Source organism: Nerophis lumbriciformis, linkage group LG05 (genome assembly GCF_033978685.3).
Source record: "Nerophis lumbriciformis linkage group LG05, RoL_Nlum_v2.1, whole genome shotgun sequence".
NCBI lineage: Eukaryota > Metazoa > Chordata > Actinopteri > Syngnathiformes > Syngnathidae > Nerophis > Nerophis lumbriciformis.
The window spans coordinates 49486047-49507386 of NC_084552.2; the positions used below are offsets into that span (position 1 = coordinate 49486047).

The window sequence follows — 21340 nt, forward strand, 5'->3', positions numbered from 1 at the left end:
AGCGGTGCATGGACTTCATTTATAAGTAAAGGAAAGACCATAATAACGTTTTTTTTATTAAATGTGCTTTTCATGATGGTATCCTTACATCACACTCAAATTTATAAGCGCAGGCCTAAATTTACCGCATGCCTTTGGTAAGCGCCGGAGTGAGAAGAGGTTTTAAAATAATTAGCGCATGCTTACATTTACCGCATGCCTTTGGTAAGCGCCGGAGTGAGAAGAGGTTTTAAATTAATTACCGCCCCGGCGCTAATTCAAGGAAATACGGTAAACCATTTTGGTCCAAATATTGATCCCTTGGGTACACCACAAGATATATTCAGCTCTATTGATGTATGTTGGCCTAACTTCATGTATTGCTTCCTGTTGGATAAGCAGCTCATTATCTGGTTCAAGACCAATCCTCTGATTCCATACCTTTGTAGTTTGTTGATCAAAACATTATGATTAATTGTATCAAATGCTTTTGTTAGATCCATAAATGCTGCAGCTGCATATTGTTTACCATCTATAGTTCCTTTGTTATTTTGATTATTATAATCGATGTTGAAATATCAGCCGTATTGATTCTCTGTGAGTGTTTCACTTTTATTCATGATTTTGTCCAATCTGTTGTTGAATAATTTTTCAATGATTTTAGAAAATTGTGGCAGTAAAGAGACAGGTCTGTAATTTGTAAATTATTTGTCTCTTTCTTCAAACCTTTGACACGTATTAACACTTGCTCTTAAAACACTTCATACACTATAAAACCTACTTAAGTTTCTCATAAAACTTCAATAGGTACTGAAGTTAGTGAAGTATAGCGAGGGAACACTGTAACTCGTTTTATATTGTGATTAATTATTACATATATATATAATAATTCCTTTTTTGCAAAGTACCTGTTTCTTCACTTGGAGCGCACTTTGACCTTCTCTCTCGAGGGGCCGCAGGAATGCTAAGTGGCGACGACAGAGCGTAGCGTTTAGGCTGAGTGAGACAGATGATGGTGACATTCGACACACTCCTTTGCACTGACTGCTAAATGAAATATGTAAAACTATAATGCTGCTTTTGACTGGAAGATGGCCGCCAGTTGTCACTTTGAAGTGTCATTAAAGAGCAAACTGTTGTATCGATACCTGGCATGGTTGTGTTGTTCAGACGGTCGCCACGGCAACCGGCCCACACCTGCTACTGTGCTCATAGAAGGAAGAAGAAGAAGAAAGCCCCTGAGAGGGAGGAGAACGTTGGATATCCTTGGGCTTAGGATAATATTTGAACACATTGTGGAGCACGCCGCGCACATTTTCCATGGCTTTTCTTCGACACCTGTGTTTTGTGGCCGGAATTACAAAAAATAGCCCACGCCTCGCCACACACGGAGAAGAAAGGAAAGGGCGGGGCTTGAGGTGAAAGACGGAGGGATTGACGCGCCAAAGCAAACGTGGAAAAAGTGCACATCTTTGTTTTCATAAAGCTCAAATCACGCCTGACGGTTGACTTTTTGCGCGCCAACTCCCTTTTTTCCTCACATCCTTTGACCTCAATCACCAGAGTGAATGGGACTGTGTGTGTGTGTGTGTGTGTGTGTGTGTGTGTGTGTGTGTGTGTGTGTGTGTGTGTGTGTGTGTGTGTGTGTGTGTGTGTGTGTGTGTGTGTGTGTGTGCGTTTAATGTGGCCCATTATATAAGAGATTGTATATGTAGGTGAACACTATGCTACATGTGGACTCTGTCATTGTTTGATTGATTGAGACTTTTATTAGTAGACTGCACAGTACAGTACATATTCCGTACAATTGACCACTAAATGGTAACACCCGAATAAGTTTTTCAACTTGTTTAAGTCGGCGTCCACTTAAATCGATTCATGGTACAAATATATACTATCATATATATACTAACATCATAATACAGTCATCACACAAGTTAATCGTCAGAGTATATACATTGAATTATTTACATTATTTACAGTCCGGGGTGTGGGATATGGAGGGGGGGTTATGTTTGGTTGATATCAACACTTCAGTCATCAACAATTGCATCATCAGAGAAATGGACATTGTAACAGTGTAGGTCTGACTTTGTAGGATATGTACAGCAAGTAGTGGACATAGAGAGAGAGAGAGAGATCAGAAAGCATAATAACAAGTATCTACATTTGATTATTTACATTTGATTATTTACAATCCGGGGAGGTGGGATGTGGAAGGGGGAGGGTGTTAGTTTAGGGTTGAAGTTGCCTGGAGGTGTTCTTTTAGTGCGGTTTTGAAGGAGGATAGAGATGACCTTTCTTTTACACCTGTTGGGAGTGCATTCCATATTGATGTGGCATAGAAGGAGAATGAGTTAAGACCTTTGTTAGATCGGAATCTGGGTTTAACGTGGTTAGTGGAGCTCCCCCTGGTGTTGTGGTTATGGCGGTCATTTACGTTAAGGAAGTAGTTTGACATGTACTTCGGTATCAGGGAGGTGTATCGGATTTTATAGACTAGGCTCAGTGCAAGTTGTTTTACTCAGTCCTCCACCGTGAGCCAGCCCACTTTGGAGAAGTGGGTAGGAGTGAGGTGTGATCTGGGGTGGAGGTCTCGAAGTATTGCATTGTCACTGGACAGCGGGATGCACTTTGCCTCCAAATGTATTAAAAGTTTTTCTTGTGGCTTGACGTACAAAGTAGTAATAGTAACACTGAAAATTAAATCATAACATATTGTTCAGTTCAGTTAATGTATTTATTTCATTCATAAAATATGCCTCACAACACAAAGGTCCTGGGTACAATTCCTGGGCTCGAGGTCTTTCTGTGTGGAGTTTGCATGTTCTCCCCGTGACTGCGTGGGTTCCCTCCGGGTACTCCGGCTTCTTCCCACCTCCAAAGACATGCACCTGGGGATAGGGTGATATCAACACTAAATGGTCCCTAGTGTGTGAATGTGAGTGTGAATGTTGTCTGTCTATCTGTGTTGGCCCTGTGATGAGGTGGCGACTTGTCCAGGTATGTTCCCCGCCTTCCACACGAGTGCAGCTGGGATAGTCTCCAGCACCCTCTGCGACCAGAGAGGGACAAGTGGTAGAAAATAGATGGGTGGATGAATGAAAAGGAGCAAAAAGATAATATCTGCCCCCTATTTTTATGAATACAACAAATGACATTCAATGTTGGTGACTACAAAGCCATATTTTCATTTTACAACAATTAAACCAATAATGAAGAAATATTTCTACTCTGTCATATCTTTTCATCATCCTGATTTTTAATTTGTTTTTAATGCAGAAAGAGATGTACAGTACATTGTTTTATTCCACTATCAAGTTTGTTCCATAAACTAACACCTCTGATTGACATACTTATTTCCATTATCACTGTTCTAAATGTAGATGTATTAAAGATCTCAGTTCCTTTCAGATTATAATTACTTTCTCTTTTTACAGATCTGTTTTGAACGTTGTTTGGTGGAATTGTTGCATGTGCTTTTGTACATGATTTTTAGGATATTGTACTCTTGCCAGTTCATGAAATTTTAATACATTTAATTGTTTGAATATTGGGTTTGTGGGTTCCATGTATGCATTTCCAGTAATGATTCCTTCTGCTCTTTTCTGCAGAACGAAGATTGGACTTAAATATGTTTAACATGCACGATCCCACACTTCGATATAGTATGTTAGATATGGAACGATCAGTGAGTTATCATCATTGTGTTCGGAGAGTGGAAATGGCAAGTCATATAATATTAGAACAAATCACTTGAATGCAGTGTTGGGTTAATTACTGAAAACCAGTCTACTAGTTACAGTTACTAGTTACTTTATTTCAAAACGAACTCAGTTACTTACACCAAAAAGTAATGTGTTACTGTAAAAAGTAACTATTTAGTTACTTCTTTTTTTCTTCTTTTTTTTTTTTAAAGCTCCCATCAATGCCCTTTTAGCCTTCATTTCAGTACTGTTATTGCACTGGAGAATAATACAATCTGTTGATCAACTTGACATGCATTTGCATCACTGAACTCTGCTAAGCAATGTGGTCTGCATACAACACACAAAGACAAAGATATGTTTCAAAGGGCCAATTTTTTGGGGGCCAGAACAAATTGACAAAACTATTATAAATAGCTGCTACATAACATACATAAGTAACAAACAGCATAATAACAACATGTCACAACATAGCTGTAAAGCTGGCTTCACCCAAGGAAGGCACACATGACATACACAAAGCCTAAGTGAAGTGGCATCGGAGTCTGTGTCTCACTTTACTAGCTTCGTCGAAGCATGTTGCTTTTGTAGCTGTTTCAGCAGATTTGAATTGCTGTTTTATGTAGATGGGATCTTTGATCCAAGACACAACTTACATTTGACTACAATGTTCTTTTCTTTGTGCTCGACAAAATAAAAGTAGTGAGAATATCTCCATGTTAAGAAACTGGACTGCGGCTCAGCCATGATGTGTTGTCAGTAAACACAGACACGCCCCCTCCGTCCCTTCCTCCCCTTCCCCCTCCCCTCCCCACACACAGACACACACAGAGCGCGCGTCTCTCTTCTCCGGCTTGTGACACAAGAAGAATCAGGACGACACCGCAGCGCTCCAATAAAACACACTCAGATCTTCTGTTTCTAGCCGATACTACATAAAAAATAACGTAAAATAACGCAGTAACGCATCATGTAATAACGGTAACTGAGTTACTGAATATAAAAAAGAACGCGTTAGAATACTAGTTACCGCCGAAACTAGCAGTGTTACAGTAACGCGTTACAAAGTAACGCGTTAGTCCCAACACTGCTTGAATGTAATGTGAATGAAGTAGGATTACACAACTTTTTTACTTCCGATATGATACCAATAAAATACTTGAGTATTGGTTGATATGGATATTGATCCATTACACTAGCAGCAGGAATCTTAGAGATTTTTATTCATTTTGAGTGTGGAATGTTAGAAAAGGTTTGATCAAGTGTTATTAGTCAAACAGAACAATATTAGATATGAAAAACACTAACCTATTTATTATTAACTGTCTGGAATGGACTTATGTCATCTTTAAGTTGAGGTGGAGTGGTTATTGTTAAGCTCAGGATACAGTAAATTGAAAGATGCGGACACACTTGTTACTGGATACTTTCTAATACTCTTGTACCTTGAGTACTTTGTTTGTGTAAGTAATATGCAACTATAAAATATATGCATATGCAATATATGCAACTATCAAAAATAGATTAGATGTATAAAGCATCTTTTTAGAAATCAATCATTCATTCACTCCACATTTATATATCGATGGTGGGAAGCTACATGTGTAGCCACAGCTGCCCTGAGGTAGACTGACGGAAGCGTGGCTGCCAATGTGCGCCTCTGTGACCACCACCAAACATTCATTCACATTTGTACACCAGTGTGAGCGGCACTGGGAGAAAAGTGGGTAAAGTGGGTAGCCCAAGGACACAACGGATGGAGGAAGCTGGATTTGTACCAGGAACCTTTAAGTTTGTTGACACCCTCTCTACCATCTTCTATCATCTTGCCATGCCGCCCATACATTGTCAGAATATTACAGCATTATCTATTACAGCAAAGTCAAAATATTACAGGGCAATAGTAAAGTGTGAAAATGGAGTCATAATTTTGCAACAAATCATTTAAATTTTATGTGAATTAAAGCCTAATAATGTGGGTAAACTGAAGAAATTTATGGGAGGAAGGTATAGGTAGGTAGGTAGGTAGGTCTTTATTGTCATTGCACAAGTACAACGGAAATTTGTTTTCAGCACAAACCCGTTCAAGATTAGACAAACAAACAGTGTACAGGGTTAGAGAACAGGAACGCTGATGGGGCGCCCCGTAAAAGATGGGGAAAAAGGTCAACGCTGGGGGAGGATGAGTAAAAAAATACAATCTAGACTGGGCTCCTAAGGGGGCCCAGTCTGGAGTGGGAAAAAACCTCCAAAGCAAAGCACATATACATATTACAACATACAACTCGAGACTTGCAACAGAGGGGAGGGAGTGGGGGCCACGGTGGCAGGCTGCAGCTCTTCAGGCGCTGCCCATCCGTCCATCACCCATAAGGGATTCGCGTCAAGGGCGTTTGATGGGGGGTGGGGTATGTGATTGTGGCGTATATTTTTTGTGGATGCATGTGTGTGTGTGTAAGTCTGCCGCGTGTCTCTATTCTGCGGTCTTAATGTCGTGCAGTGTGTGTCCATGAGAGACAAGAAGGGAATTTGTTGTGTCTTCAACAAGTAAAATGCTTAATTGTGAGATAATATTGGGACAAATAATTAAAATTTATTATAATATATATTTTATCACAATTTATTTTTGCTCAGAAAAAAAAAAAATCTATTGCTGTTTTTGTTCTATTTTTATTTCTACCCATTTTTACTTTGTGCTTTGTCACTTTTGCTCCTACTGTCTTATATACTGTATACTGTCTTGCTGCTGTTGGAACCCTCACTTCCATGAAGGCATACGACGCAGTTCTATTTGAGCTATTGTAACGTAATTACATTGCAACTGAATTCACACAATATTGTATTAAGATTCTGTACTTTTTCGTAAACTAACTATTGTGTTTGCGTACGAAGTATTTTTCTCTTCATTGTCGTCCTTTGTAGTACATGTGATGTCATGCACTATGGAAGGCAGGAAATAACAGTGCTCTCTACTGTATATGTACTGTACTATGCAGTACTGTATATGCGACGTGGAAAGTGTTCCATTAGCCATCTGTTGCATCTCACTTTTCAAATTTTCACCTTTTGTGCATCACACACACACACGCTCACACACACACACACACACACACACACACACACACACACACACACACACACACACACACACACACACACACACACATACACAGCTGTGGCCCTCTTGCATCTAAAAGAAGAAAAATGTAATGAAATAATTTCATTCACCTCTCTTTCATTCTGCTGGCACGTGTAGGCGTCTCTTGACGTCCGCCTGTTTGACAAATGGAGGGTCGTCCGCGTGCACACACACTCACGCACACACACAATTTTATATAATTGTTTTGCACTCTTGAATGAAGCGCGTGTGTTTTTATAGGACAATAGAGAAAAATAACTTGCATGTTGCTTTTTGTGTTGTAGTGTGTGTGTGTGTGTGTGTGTGTGAAAGATGGTGGCTGCTGAGTGTGCGCTCACTGCTCCAATAGTTTGTGCCGCATAAGCAGAAACACTGATTGGATCACAAGTCTCTGTGTGTGTGTGTTTTCAGGTGTGTTTGCATGGTTGTGAGACGTGTATTAACGCAACTTTGTATAAGAAAGATGCTCCAGGTGTTTTTGTGCAAGTTGTGCAATGATCTGTGTGGATGCGTGCTTGTGAGTGTGGGTGTGTTCACGTCGCTCAGCAAGCGTGTCCATGTTTAGGTTGGAGGTCGTGAGGCGAGCACGCCCCACTTACCCCCTACTCACATCCTGCAAAACCGCAGTAGATCCCACCCGTGATAAGGCTCCCCAGTGTGTGTGTGTGTCTGTGCGCGCGTGTGTTTTCTTTTTATCACACTGAGAGGTGTTTCGAAAATGTTGGTCCCCTCATGTAATTACAGTACCACAAGATTAGAAACCCCTCTCTTGAGTTTGCAGTGCAAGCTATGTTCCCTTACAACTTTTTCACTTCCGATATGATATATGGGAGCACTGAGCTTTGGCCAATACTGATATTGATCCTGATACAATATCAGCAGGAATCGTACATACTGTATCTTCCGGACCATAGGGCGCACCGGATTATAAGGCGCACGGCCGATGAATGGTCTATTTGGATCTTTTTTCATATATAAGGCACACCGGATTATAGGGCGCATTAAAGGAGACATATATATATATTTTTTTTTTTTTTTCTAAATTGAAAATACTTCCTTGTGGTCTACATAACATGTAATGGTGGTTCTTTGGTCAAAATGTTGCATAGATTATGTTTTACAGATCATCTTCAAGCCGCTTTCTGACAGTCGCTTCCGGATGCGCCGTTTTGTGGGCGGTCTTATTTACGTGGCTCACCTTTGACAAAGGCGGACTCGCGCAATTTTCCAGGATTCATGCAGATCCCAAATACAGATCAGCAGGTACCAGAAGGGAAGAAAAGTTGCTTTTGCATAATATTGCGAAACAAAACGCCAGACAATATGTCTTACCTTATACACACACTATAATAATACTCGTATGTTTAATGCGCCGACAATCCTTCAAGCGGTGCAGCTCCATAGCTTACCAAAGTCGTAGTAAAACACTTTGATAGATTTTTGAGCGCCGTGTGTAATATTCTATATTTTCAATGGAACATAAAACATGTTGGTGTTGTTTACTTGAGTCATATTGCCATCATAGTGCAGCCTACACTTATCTCTTATGTTTGACTGCCATCTACTGGTCACACTTATCATGACACCATGTACCAAATAAAATAGCTTCGAGGTGGGTAAGCTCAACCAAACGTATTCCTTACATTAGGCGCACCGGGTTATAAAGCGCACTGTCAGGTTTTGAGGGAAAAAAAGGATGTTAAGTGCGCCTTATAGTCCGGAAAATACGGTACTTGTATTATTTTGTAGTGTTGAATGTTAAAAAAAGGTTTGATCAAGTGAAATTAGTCAAACAGAGAACAATGGCATATGAAAAACACTAACCTGTGTATTATTAACCATCTGGAATGGACTTGAGCTGTCTTTAAGTTGAAGTGGAGTGGTAATGGTTAAGGTCATGACGCAGTAAGCTGAATGATGGGGGACACGTTTGTTACTGGATACTTTCTAATACGCTTCTGCCTTGGAGACTTTGTATGTGTAAGTAATATGCAACTATAGTTATTTAATACGTGTTTATATTGACAAATGTGCTTTTTTTAGACTGCAGTATTGTTCAGTTAAGGACACTTAACGTATGTCTAAGCGGCGAGGGGTTGCACAACTTTTTAAGTCGACTAGTCACTGATGACAGTCAAGAATTGCATCTTATATTTGAGTCAGTATGATATTTACTTTAGATATTGTGATTGTATCTACGATTAATGTATGTATTTCTGAAGACACTGACCCCATTGTATTGTGCATTTATACCTCATGTTAAGTCCGCTCAGCATCCAAACCTTGACTTCCTGCCGCATCTTTCACAGCGATTGAAACGTAAGACGACCTCCTCGTGTTCTGTTGACTGGAAATAGCATTTCCTTGCTTCCTCTCTCCGACTCATTTCCTGTGTGTGCGCATGTGTGTGTGTGTGTGTGTCAATGATGACAATGTCCTTCGACTCCATTGTAGCATAGTGGAATGTCCATTGTGGGAGAAAAAGCCACACAAGCCCACACACATACGCTCAAGCCATCTGTGGTGAAGTACAGACCCTCACACACACCATTCATGCCCCCCCAGCTCCCCTTAAACATACACCCACCCACCCAGTCCTCAGCAGATGAGCTGCGAGCACCTTTATGGGGTGACGGTCGCTCCCGCTCAGAATACTCGATAGGTGGGGCGACGTGGTCGTCAGCCACCTCCTCCATCTTTTCCTCCTCTTATATGTGGACACAGATGTCCAAGATCTTCCACAGATGGCTCCTATAGCGGCCCGTCAATCACATCACAACCCAGTGTGTGTGTGTGTATTAATATATGTATGTGTGTGCTGCTCTTCCATGTGTTGTGTGTCCGTGTGCGGACACTGATGATGACAATGACGACGATGGATGATGTCAAGAGCAAATAAAAAGCACATGAAGTGAGCCGAGTACAATTTCATATTTGAGAGCGTCCGTCTTCATTTGCATAACCGCTTCAGTGGGTCAGGAGCCACATTTGGTTACCAATAGGAAGCGTCGCTATGAGGAAATAGAATATTTAACACAGAACAATCAATAAAGAGCTGATTCATCAGTTATGATATTGCCTTGTGAAAAACATGTATCTTCATGTTTTACTTATCTTTGATGCAAAAAGAAAATAAATTGTCCCTGTGGGCATTGGAGGTATTTTATATTGACTCAACTGCAGAGAGTACCAGTTTTTGTTTTTTTGTAGTATGCAAATTTGTACTTTCATAAAAATAATTTTGCTCTTATATAAGATGGAAAAATATAGAATGAAAAAAGCAGAATGTGGAGATACAGTTGGGATAAAATTCCAAAACATTTGAAATATTGCATTGGGACATATAGACATTTTAGCAACAATATGCAATCAATGATGCAGTAGTTTAGTTTAAGTCAGTTTAGTTTATTCAAACATGTACACAGGCTTTGACATACAACTCTTTCTTCTCTGTTTCATATACTGTAGATATATATATATATGTAAATATGTATATACTTGTGTATATATATGTATGTATATATATATATATATATATATATATATATATATATATATATATATATATATATATATGTATGTATATATGTATGTATTTATGTATATATATATATATATATATATATATAAAGAACAACATAATGTGCAAAATAAGTGAAAATATGTGCTTATTTTCTTTAACTGAACATTAAATATACATGAAATGGACCAACATGTCTTTTTGTATTTAAAAATAAGATTAGGAACAAGACTTGTTTAATATTTATGTAATTTCACTATTTTGTGCAGATACAATAATCTGTCAATTGGTTCCGGGCCTGACCATGTTAGATGAATTTTCGCGAAGTATAGGAAGTATTCCGATTTTTTATTTTTATTTTTTAAAGTTAGGGCGTAAAAAATTGATAAGACATTTTAACTGCCCTCTAAGCATGACATAATTACCACAGAGTCAATTTTACATTTTTCAATCCAATTTAGTTAGTTATGCTGTCTGAGGCTGAGCCAATCAGGGGCCACAATACTGAACGGCATGCCTCTGATTGGTTTGGTCTCATATTGTGGCCAATACTACGTAGTATTTCTATAATACATTCCTTTAGCAATGTTTATGCTTGAAATTGCTTAATTTAGGCCATCAATTCTGAGAATACTTTCGATTTAAAGAAAAAACTCCCCCAAAAATATATCATAGAGTGAAGACGCAAACTTGAAAACTGTGCATGTATTTGCTATAATATGCAATTAATACGTGATATACCATCACAAAATAAAGTTTTATGAAGCATTCACAACATTCATATCAATCCTTGCAATGTTGAAATGTAGTAATGTAAGTACTTCAAGAGGTGTGGTGTAAAAGGTTAAAGATACACACTACGTGACTGTAGTTTGTTTTCAGATTAATTTAGTTTCTACATAATTCTTTGTTAATACAATAATGTGCAGGCTTAGTGAGCCTCATCTTTTCTAATTAAATGTCAATTAGGGGCCACATGCTGTGCACGAGCTGCACTTGTACTGTCACGCTCGGATGGACAAAGCTGTGTTTAAGACGCGCACACATTCAGTCATGCTTCCCTTTGTCTTCATTTACATAATAGGACACACACGCACGCACACACACATCCTCACAAGGATGCAGCATGAATTATTCAGCCAATCACACAGATGAACAGACTGGCGCCGCGCGTGTCCCTGATTGGGACGTGCTGTGTTCACTGTACATGTCTCACGCTACACCTGTCTGATCTGTGTGTAAAAAACCCCCATAAAAACGCAAGGAAAGGCGAAATAAAACAAAACAGTTTTTTTGGAATTTAAGATCATATTTTGTCATTTCAGAGATGCTGGAGTCCAGCAACCTGGTCAACTTCGGCGGCGTTGCTAACAGTTCTGGCTACGACACCTTCCTCCTGGACGAGGAGCGAGGACGACTCCTGGTGGGCGCCGAGGACCACGTCTTCTCCTTTGACCTGGTCAACATCAACAGGGACCACAAACAGGTAAAACCAAACAGCTGCGCTTTAAGTTGAGGCATCTTCTTCTTCTTCATCAGGACTGTCCATATTTTCATCAGTCCATCCTTTTGACCAGATACATCCTCTTCCAGCAGACAATGCGGCCTCATTCTGGCCTGCAGGCTGCAGAAAGATTAAAAAAATCACAGTCCCTGTGCAGACTCAAGCTACTTCTTTCACTGTCTGTCCTCATCTCGGCATCATTTCAATGAAAAAGCAGTGATTAATCTCCAAACATGCAAAGTAGGCAGCCTGACATTTGCAATGCAGATTCTCGACTGAGCTGATCTCCAGGATACAAGACTAGAATTAGGCGATGGTGACACGTTCACACATGGACATGACTAAGAATTGTCTTCTAGGAATTGCAAGTGAATGCAAAAACCACTGCTTAAAACATCACAGCACATCATATCAAACCAAAGATATTGCACAAATAAGCCCTCTACTAGCCGTGAGCAGCACAGGAGAAGGTACCAGTAAATGCTTTGGGGCAACATCTGTGGATATTTATCACCATTTCACCCTTAGCAGCATTTTGCAGACAAAAATGTGTTTTTATTGCCAATTTGTGTTTTCTTCTTCCGTTTTGAATGAAATGAATGTGTTCATTCATAATAGAAGGTATTGCACGAGATCAGTGGTCACCAACCTTTTCAAGCCCAAGACCCCAGGTCTCAGCCAAAAACCAAAGCAAGATCTACCCCTGCGTCAACTATGTTTTATATAATAGATATATATCTATATATACATCCATCCATTCGTCCATGTTCTACCGCTTGTCCCTTTTGGGGTCGGGGGGGTGCTGGAGCCTATCTCAGCTGTATTCGGGCGGTAGGCGGGGTACACCCTGGACAAGTCGCCACCTCATCACAGGGCCAACACAGATAGACAGACAACATTCACACTCACATTCACACACTAGGGCCAATTTAGTGTTGCCAATCAACTTATCCCCAGGTGCATGTCTTTGGAGGTGGGAGGAAGCCGGAGTACCCGGAGGGAACCTACACAGTCACGGGGAGAACATGCAAACTCCACAGAGAACCCAGGACCTTCATATTGTAAGGCACATGCACTAACCTCTGTACCACCGTGCTGCCCTCTATATATACAGTATATATATTAGGGCTGTCAAAGTTAAAGGGGAACATTAACACAATTTCAGAAGGATTAAAACCATTAAAAATCAGTTCCCAGTGGCTTATTTTATTTTTCGAAGTTTTTTTCAAAATTTTACCCATCACGCAATATCCCTCAAAAAAGCTTCAAAGTGCCTGAATTTAACCATCGTTATATACACCCGTCCTTTTTCCTGTGACGTCACACAGTGATGCCAACACAAACAAACATGGCGCATAGAACAGCAAGCTATAGCGACATTAGCTCGGATTCAGACTCGGATTTCAGCGGCTTAAGCGATTCAACAGATTACGCATGTATTGAAACGGATGGTTGTAGTGTGGAGGCAGGTAGCGAAAACGAAATTGAAGAAGAAACTGAAGCTATTGAGCCATATCGGTTTGAACCGTATGCAAGCGAAACCGACGAAAACGACACGACAGCCAGCGACACGGGAGAAAGCGAGGACGAATTTGGCGATCGCCTTCTAACCAACGATTGGTATGTGTTTGTTTGGCATTAAAGGAAACTAACAACTATGAACTAGCTTTACAGCATATGAAATATATTTGGCAACAACATGCACTTTGAGAGTGCAGACAGCCCAATTTTCATCAAGTAATATATTCTGTAGACATACCCTCATCCGCTCTCTTTTCCTGAAAGCTGATCTGTCCAGTTTTGGAGTTGATGTCAGCAGGCCAGGGAAGCTAGAGTCGATATTCTTCTCTTGATCATCTTCGGTGGCATAAGGGACGGTGTGAGCCAAGACATCCAGGGGGTTTAGCTCGCTCGTCTGCGGGAACAAACTGCCGCCATTGCTTGCCGTGCTACCGAGGTCCTTTTTCCCTGAATTGCTCACACACTCCGGCAGATTCAATGGGGGTCTGGCCGCAGATTTCTTTGACTTTATCGTTGGAAATGCATCTGCTTTGAGTGTCGCAGGATATCCACACATTCTTGCCATCTCTGTCGTAGCATAGCTTTTGTCGGTAAAGTGTGCGGAACAAACGTCCAATTTCTTGTCACTTTCGCATCTTTGGGCCACTGGTGCAACTTGAATCCGTCCCTGTTCGTGTTGTTACACCCTCCGACAACAGACCGACGAGGCATGATGTCTCCAAGGTACGGAAAACAGTCGAAAAAACGGAAAATAACAGAGCTGATTTGACTCGGTGTTTGTAATGTGCTTGAGAAAATGGCGGATTGCTTCCCGATGTGACGTCACGTTGTGACGTCATCGCTCCGAGAGCGAATAATAGAAAGGCGTTTAATTCGCCAAAATTCACCCATTTAGAGTTCGGAAATCGGTTAAAAAAATAAATGGTCTTTTTTCTGCAACATCAAGGTATATATTGACGCTTACATAGGTCTGGTGATAATGTTCCCCTTTAACGCGATAATAACGTGTTACCGTACATTTCAATAACGGCACAAATTTTTTTATCTGGCGATTAACGCAAACACTTTCTTTTTGACCCTCGAGCCGTGCTGTCGCGGGGGAACTAGTTTGTAGTTCAGGACGCCCCTACTGGTGATCTGTGGTTCCATGTGCTGTGGTCAAGATGCTTTGGAAAACATGCCAGCATACATGTGATACAGATATTCCCAGGCTTTGTAATCATCAATACTTTCAGTATTCACAGCACAATTAGTTGCAAAATTGCAAGTTTGATTAAAAAAAATATTTAAAAAATAATTTCACCAAATAGATTTCTGCTTAGTGCCCTAAATAAGGCTGGGGTGGCCCTGCTAGCGACAGTGCTAAGAAGGCAAGTTCGCCTTCCTGGCAAAATATGACAAAAAGGGTATTCCAGAGTGCGGCCACCGCACAGGTACCATTTGCCCACCCGTGACCCCACATTGTAGAAAGAAGATTTCCCCTGCAACCCATTACCACAAATAGATTGTTCTGTAGTTCTGTAGGAAACAGCATTTCAAAGTAGAAGAGCTCCACCTTCATGTGGGATTTCTACATGATTGTATGCAAACATGTGCTATTTATAAAAAAAGTTAATATCTTTCTTACGGATTTCATTTGGTGTGACTCCAGCGTGCACATATGGATTTGCCAAAAAATAGTTTGAATGCATTATTTACATGGACGTGGTGTCTCTTCCAAGGCAAGCGTGTAGTTCGTTCTCACGTCAAGAACGGCAAAGTGCATCCATATGTTGCGCACAACATGAGAGAAACTTTTATTGAAATGAGAAGCACACATAAGAGTTTGGGAAATAACACACACGTTTGATGCAGCGTGCCTTCAGGATCCCAACTATAAAATTATCATCATTTTTCTTTAATTATACAAATGTTGCTTCTCTGTGACTCACAGCTTTCTTGTTTCATGAAACATTCAAATGCAGTCTCTTTCCACTCTGTGTGACTTTGTGTATTTTGTGTGGTTTTGCATAGATCGCGTGGCCCGCCACCCCCTCCAAGCGGGATGAGTGCAAGTGGGCGGGGAAGGACTTCTGGGTAAGTTTTGCTTTTTTTGGGGGCTGGCTGAAATGATATGTCTGCTCAACGATGACACTCCTTGTCTCTTAAATGCTTTTCTTTGGAATGAAATTCATCACATTTTAAAGAATGGTATTTTCCAGACTATAGAGCGCACCAATATTTAAGCCGCACTCATCAAATTTTAGAAGAAATAAATATTTCTACATACAGTATATTAGCCGTACTGGACTACAAGCTGCAGATACAGTATTTACCAGTACGAAAGATTTTTGCAATTGTTTATTTACATACCATAATTTTTTCCAAACGCTGTCTGTAACACAGCAGTACAACGGCTGATCAAACAAAACAGAAGTCATTGTAATGCGGAAGCTAACTTTGCAATCAACTAAACGGACTCAACAACGCCACGGTGACGTTTTGGTGAATTTACTGAGAAATTTGTGAAAATGAAACAATACAAATTACATTACAAACATTATAAGTTAATAATACTAACACAGACACTTGTAGACGTGTTAGCATGTTATCTAATGCTTGCGTTAGATTCATTACAATAAGATAACCCTGAAAAATAGGCATGAAAACACTCCTACAGACATCGCACATGGGACGCTCTAGTAAGTAGGAATTGTTTTTGTCAAATTCTGAAACTTACAAACGTTGCTTGGATTGATAAATTAAGAATCCCTTCGAGCAGAAACGCTATGGACAGTTTTACTTTTGGAGGCAAAAGAGGAAGTACATTTTCAACTCGCAGCACTTGCAGCGAGCGAACTCGTTCAAAAGATGACGCCATAGTACAAACAATAACACACCATTTTAGTCCTGTGCATGGGTTTAATGAAAACTATTGAACACAAAACATTATGGAAATTAGCGGGGGGAAAAAACATCAATAAATTAGCCGCACCTTTTTTTAAGCCACAGGGTGCAAAGTGTAGGAAAAAAAGTAACGGCTTATTACCCGGAATTTACGGTATCTTGTAAAACATGCAAACGTTCCTTGGAGTGATGAATGATGAATCCTTTTGAGCAAAAACGCTATGGATGAATACTTCCGGTTCAAGGCACGAAACAGGCAGTACATTTTCAACCTGCAGCACCTGCAGTGAGCGAACTCGTCCAAAAGATGGCGCCATAGCACAAACAATGACACACCTTTCCAGTGTCTCCGTCAGTATAATATGAAAACTATTGGTTGTATACAAAACAATATGGCCGTTAGCGAAAACAGTTTAATTAAATAAATGAGTCGCTCCGCTTTATAAGCTGCAGGGTTCAAAGCGTGGAAGTAGCGGTTTATAGTTCGGAAAATACGGTATACTACATTAACGACACAACCAGATGAGGCGCAATACAATCAGGGAGTGAGATAGTCGCTAATAAATTTGGACTGAATCAGGGCCCTAAGCAGAATTTTCTATGGAACACTGATTCTTAGCATTCAGTCTGCAGAGAATAAGACGACTCCGCTGTTTTCTTGTATTCTTCTGAATTCTGTAGTTGGATATTTTCAAGGAGGCTCTTAACATAAAAGTTGTACACTAAGGTGTACAAAAAATCTTTTTCACGCAAAACATGCTTAAAAAGCATGTATTTACATAAAAAAGGCTTTCTTGTATGGATGCATCATTCATTTTAACTGCAATTAAAGACGTAATTTGTTAGTTTAAAACGACATATATTGGATTATAAAGAGGGCATTGCACGTATTCTTTGTAGTTATGCATTGACTTTATTATCTATGCATGTTTTAAGTGGGAGTGTGTTAATCGACTCTGGCCCTCGCTTTTGTTTGCGTGGTAGTCAATGCGATCTCAATTTCACGCCTGGATGCGTGCGGAGTGCAGCGGCGTTTTAAGGATTATCCAGCGTTACATTTATGCGACGCAGTGTTTAAAGAAGAAAATAAAAACCGTGTCCCCTTGAGAGTGAGCCAGTGAGAGCAGATGGAGGGGAACACACAGCCCAGGCTTTGATTGGGACAATGCTCCAACTTTCCAAAACATTCCTGCAGAAGCACGATTTACAGCAGGCGACGCTTCATATGCAGCAGCTGCGAAATGCGAAGGAGGTTGCGTGAGGTCTAAGATAGAATCAGCTCACCCTAATATATACAAACTTTTCCTGTACAGTGGAGATGAAAATGGCTTTCACCAAATAAAAAAAATTGTGAAATTAGGATTAATCTTTTCCAGGAGCATTAGCATAGTTAACTATCTTGTACTGTAAATTTAAAAATACGTCATATAAATACATGTTTTTAAAGGGGAACATGATCACAATTTCAGAATTGGATTCAGACTCGGATTTCAGCGGCTTAAGCGATTCAACAGATTACGAATGTATTGAAACGGATGGTTGTAGTGTGGAGGCAGGTAGCGAAAACGAAATTGAAGAAGAAACTGAAGCTATTGAGCCATATCGGTTTGAACCGTATGCAAGCGAAACCGACGAAAACGACACGACAGCCAGCGACACGAGAGAAAGCCAGGACGAATTCGGCGATCGCCTTCTAACCAACGATTGGTATGTGTTTGTTTGGCATTAAAGGAAACTAACAACTTTGAACTAGGTTTACAGCATATGAAATACATTTGGCAACAACATGCACTTTGAGAGTGCAGACAGCCCAATTTTCATCAATTAATATATTCTGTAGACATACCCTCATCCGCGCTCTTTTCCTGAAAGCTGATCTGTCCAGTTTTGGAGTTGATGTCAGAAGGCCAGGGAAGCTATAGTCGATCGCTCGCTCGTCTGCGGGAACAAACTGCCGCCATTGTTTGCCGTGCTAGCAAGGTCCTTTGTCCCTGAATTGCTCACACACTCCGGCAGATTCAATGGGGGTCTGGCGGCAGATTTCTTTGACTTTATCGTTGGAAATGCATCTACTTTGAGTGTCGCAGGATATCCACACATTCTTGCCATCTCTGTCGTAGCATAGCTTTCGTCTGTAAAGTGTGCGGAACAAACGTCCAATTTCTTGCCACTTTCGCATCTTTGGGCCACTGGTGCAACTTGAATCCGTCCCTGTTCGTGTTGTTATACCCTCCGACAACACACCGACGAGGCATGATGTCTCCAAGGTACGGAAAACAGTCGAAAAAAACGGAAAATAACAGAGCTGTTTTGACTCGGTGTTTGAGAAAATGGCGGATTGCTTCCTGATGTGACGTCACGTTGTGACGTCATCCCTCCGAGAGCGAATATTAGAAAGGCGTTTAATTCGCCAAAATTAACCCATTTAGAGTTCGGAAATCGGTTAAAAAAATATATGGTCTTTTTTCTGCAACATCAAGGTATATATTGACGCTTACATAGGTCTGGTGATAATGTTCCCCTTTAATCATAATACAATCAAACATGTAGCAAAACTTCACTTTTTGCCGTTTTTCTTTCTAATTTTTACCATTTAGCGTGTCATCACTGATGTCAAAAAGAGCCTTAAAAAAGCAAAAATATTGATGCTAAATTACTTTGGGTTGCCTTGCACTTTTGAGCCATCTTTTCTTTGTCCACTCCAGCTGTTTTGCCATGAAATATAATGGAAGTAGTGTATTACGTACAACTGTCAACCCCATCGCATTAAACATGTACGAACACAGATTAATCGCGCAGTTTATTTTAATCATACATGCTTCTTCAACCGCAGAAGGGTATCTACAACAGGTGGAGCAGGTTGTTATGCAGTCAGTGATCAGGTCAATGCATACCTTTACGACAGTGCAAAGATGAGTGAAGGGACTGCGACTGGTGTGCTCACTGGAAAATGTCACTCCAAAATAAACCCCTATGGTACTTAATATACAACTTTTAGAAGGTTTCGAACAAAAAAATTACATGTATTTAAGAAAAGTATTCTAAAAATGTTCCTGTATGACAATCTGTCAATAAATATGCATTTGTGGTCTTTTTTAATTGTCATTTTAAATATGATGCATGCTAATAACTTACTACGACTATTCAAAATGCAAAAGTGTAATATTCAGATTTTTTGTTTGTTTGACAGCACTACGATTAAGTATTTTTGTGATATATTTTTCCCGCTTGTTTTAAGACACAATTGCTATTCTAATACAGTGGAACCTCGAATTAGGAACCCCTCTATTTTTGTCATTCGTAATTTTTTTATTGTATTATTTGCAAACATTTACATTACAAACTTTATACCGTGATGTGCGACCCATGTCTCTGTCAAATCAAATCAAATCAACTTTATTTATAGAGCACATTTAAAATTTACCACAGGGGTAGCCAAAGTGCTGTACAATGAGCAGGTTAAAAGATAAAACGAGTACCGAGCAAACACAACACAACACAAACAGAACACGATAAAAAATAAATAATTAAAATAGAATTAATAAAAACATAAAAACATAAAAACAGGATCACAGCAGGTGTATTATGGGGCGCCATTGCAGGATGGATATCACTCAGTGTTAAAAGCCATGGAATAAAAGTATGTTTTTAAGAGAGATTTAAAAACAGGAAGAGAGGAGGCTTGTCTAACACTCAGGGGTAGGTCGTTCCAGAGCTTGGGAGCAGCAACGGCGAAAGCTCTGTCACCTCTAAGCTTCAGCCTTGTGTCAGGGACCGTCAACAGCAGCTGATCGGCTGATCTTAAGGATCGGGTGGGGCAGTAAGGCTGAAGGAGGTCGGAGAGATAGTTCGTACACTCTGTGTACGAACGCTTCATTAATTAATTTTGTGTTCCGCTCGCAGCCATTTTGTGCTTGCTCGTATTGAAGAGATTGTGAAAGCCGGCATAGTACCACAGCAAGTTTTTAATTGTGATGAGAACAGACTTTTCTGGAAAGAGATGCCAAATCTAACTTATTTCACAGCGGAAGGGAAGACTCTTCCAAGAGAACACACACACACGTCCCCTCCCCCTGCCCCTTGCTTTCCCCCCTCTGTCCGCACCTTTCTCTTGTCTTGTGAGCTGCTCCTCTGCCATATTAATGTACTGTAAGTGGATTTTACTTTTTTAAATGTTTATTATTGTAGCAATATTGTTGTTATAGCAAAGGAATGTTTTTATTGATGATCGTTTATGAGGGCACCAAAGAGACTTCTTTGTGTGTGTGAGCGAGTTGGCAGAGCGGCACATAAAGGGGACACTTTAGCTTGTCGTTGTTGTTTTGCCTTGTTAGAAAAGTGAAAGTTTATCCATCACCTCCTTGTTACGTTTGTTTCATATAAGTACGGTATATCACTTTATATTATGTTGAAAGTGTACAAACTTGAACCATAATAGGGGCTTTTGTCAAGGCTGGAACCATTTTTTCATATTTACATTGTTTCTTATGGAAAAGTTTGCTTCACTATACAAACTTTTCGATTTACAGACCATGTTAAAGAACCAATTAAAGTCGTAAATCGAGGTTCCACTTTATTTTATTAATCCTGCTGACACTATGTTTATTTGTTTTATGTGTGTACAGCACTGGGGTTGTTTTTAAATGTGCTATTAAAGTTTATAAACTGAACTGAACTAAAGTAACATTTTATCTTAGGCAATTATCATGTCATATTGTTGAAAAACAATGAAACGGGTTGAAAAACTTCACTTTTGTTCTATCATTAAGATTGTGATTAGTGGCCCGAACCTGAGATGTTTTTTTGTTTTTTTTTAAAAGCCAAAAAAAAGCTAAGAACAATTTTGCCAAGTTGATTTGGCTTATCTGCCCCTATTTCCCGTTTTTTCGCTCAGGACTTGTCATGTCGTTTATGATTTAATTGGACTTTTTAGTGTTTGACCACCAAACCGTCTATTTGCATGTCCATCTTAAAGACTACCATTGTTTTTTAACTCACAATAACTCATTTGGCCAACTTTTGGAGGGCTGGGAGGAAGTTTTGACGTGAGAGTAATGTCGAGAATGTGTTCCTGCAATGATGCC

At 40.0% G+C, this 21340-nt stretch overlaps 1 protein-coding gene across 2 annotated transcripts in view; it reads left to right on the top strand.

The window, feature by feature from the left end:
- sema3aa (sema domain, immunoglobulin domain (Ig), short basic domain, secreted, (semaphorin) 3Aa) overlaps positions 1 to 21340 on the top strand; it is a 185539-nt gene that overhangs the window by 136275 nt on the left and 27924 nt on the right. For both annotated transcript variants that reach the window (XM_061959488.2, XM_061959487.2), the window contains 2 exons: positions 11671 to 11831; positions 15384 to 15446. In XM_061959488.2, coding sequence (XP_061815472.1) covers positions 11673 to 11831; positions 15384 to 15446 — 222 coding nt within the window. In that variant the 5' untranslated portion in view covers positions 11671 to 11672. The remainder of the gene's footprint in view (positions 1 to 11670; positions 11832 to 15383; positions 15447 to 21340) is intronic.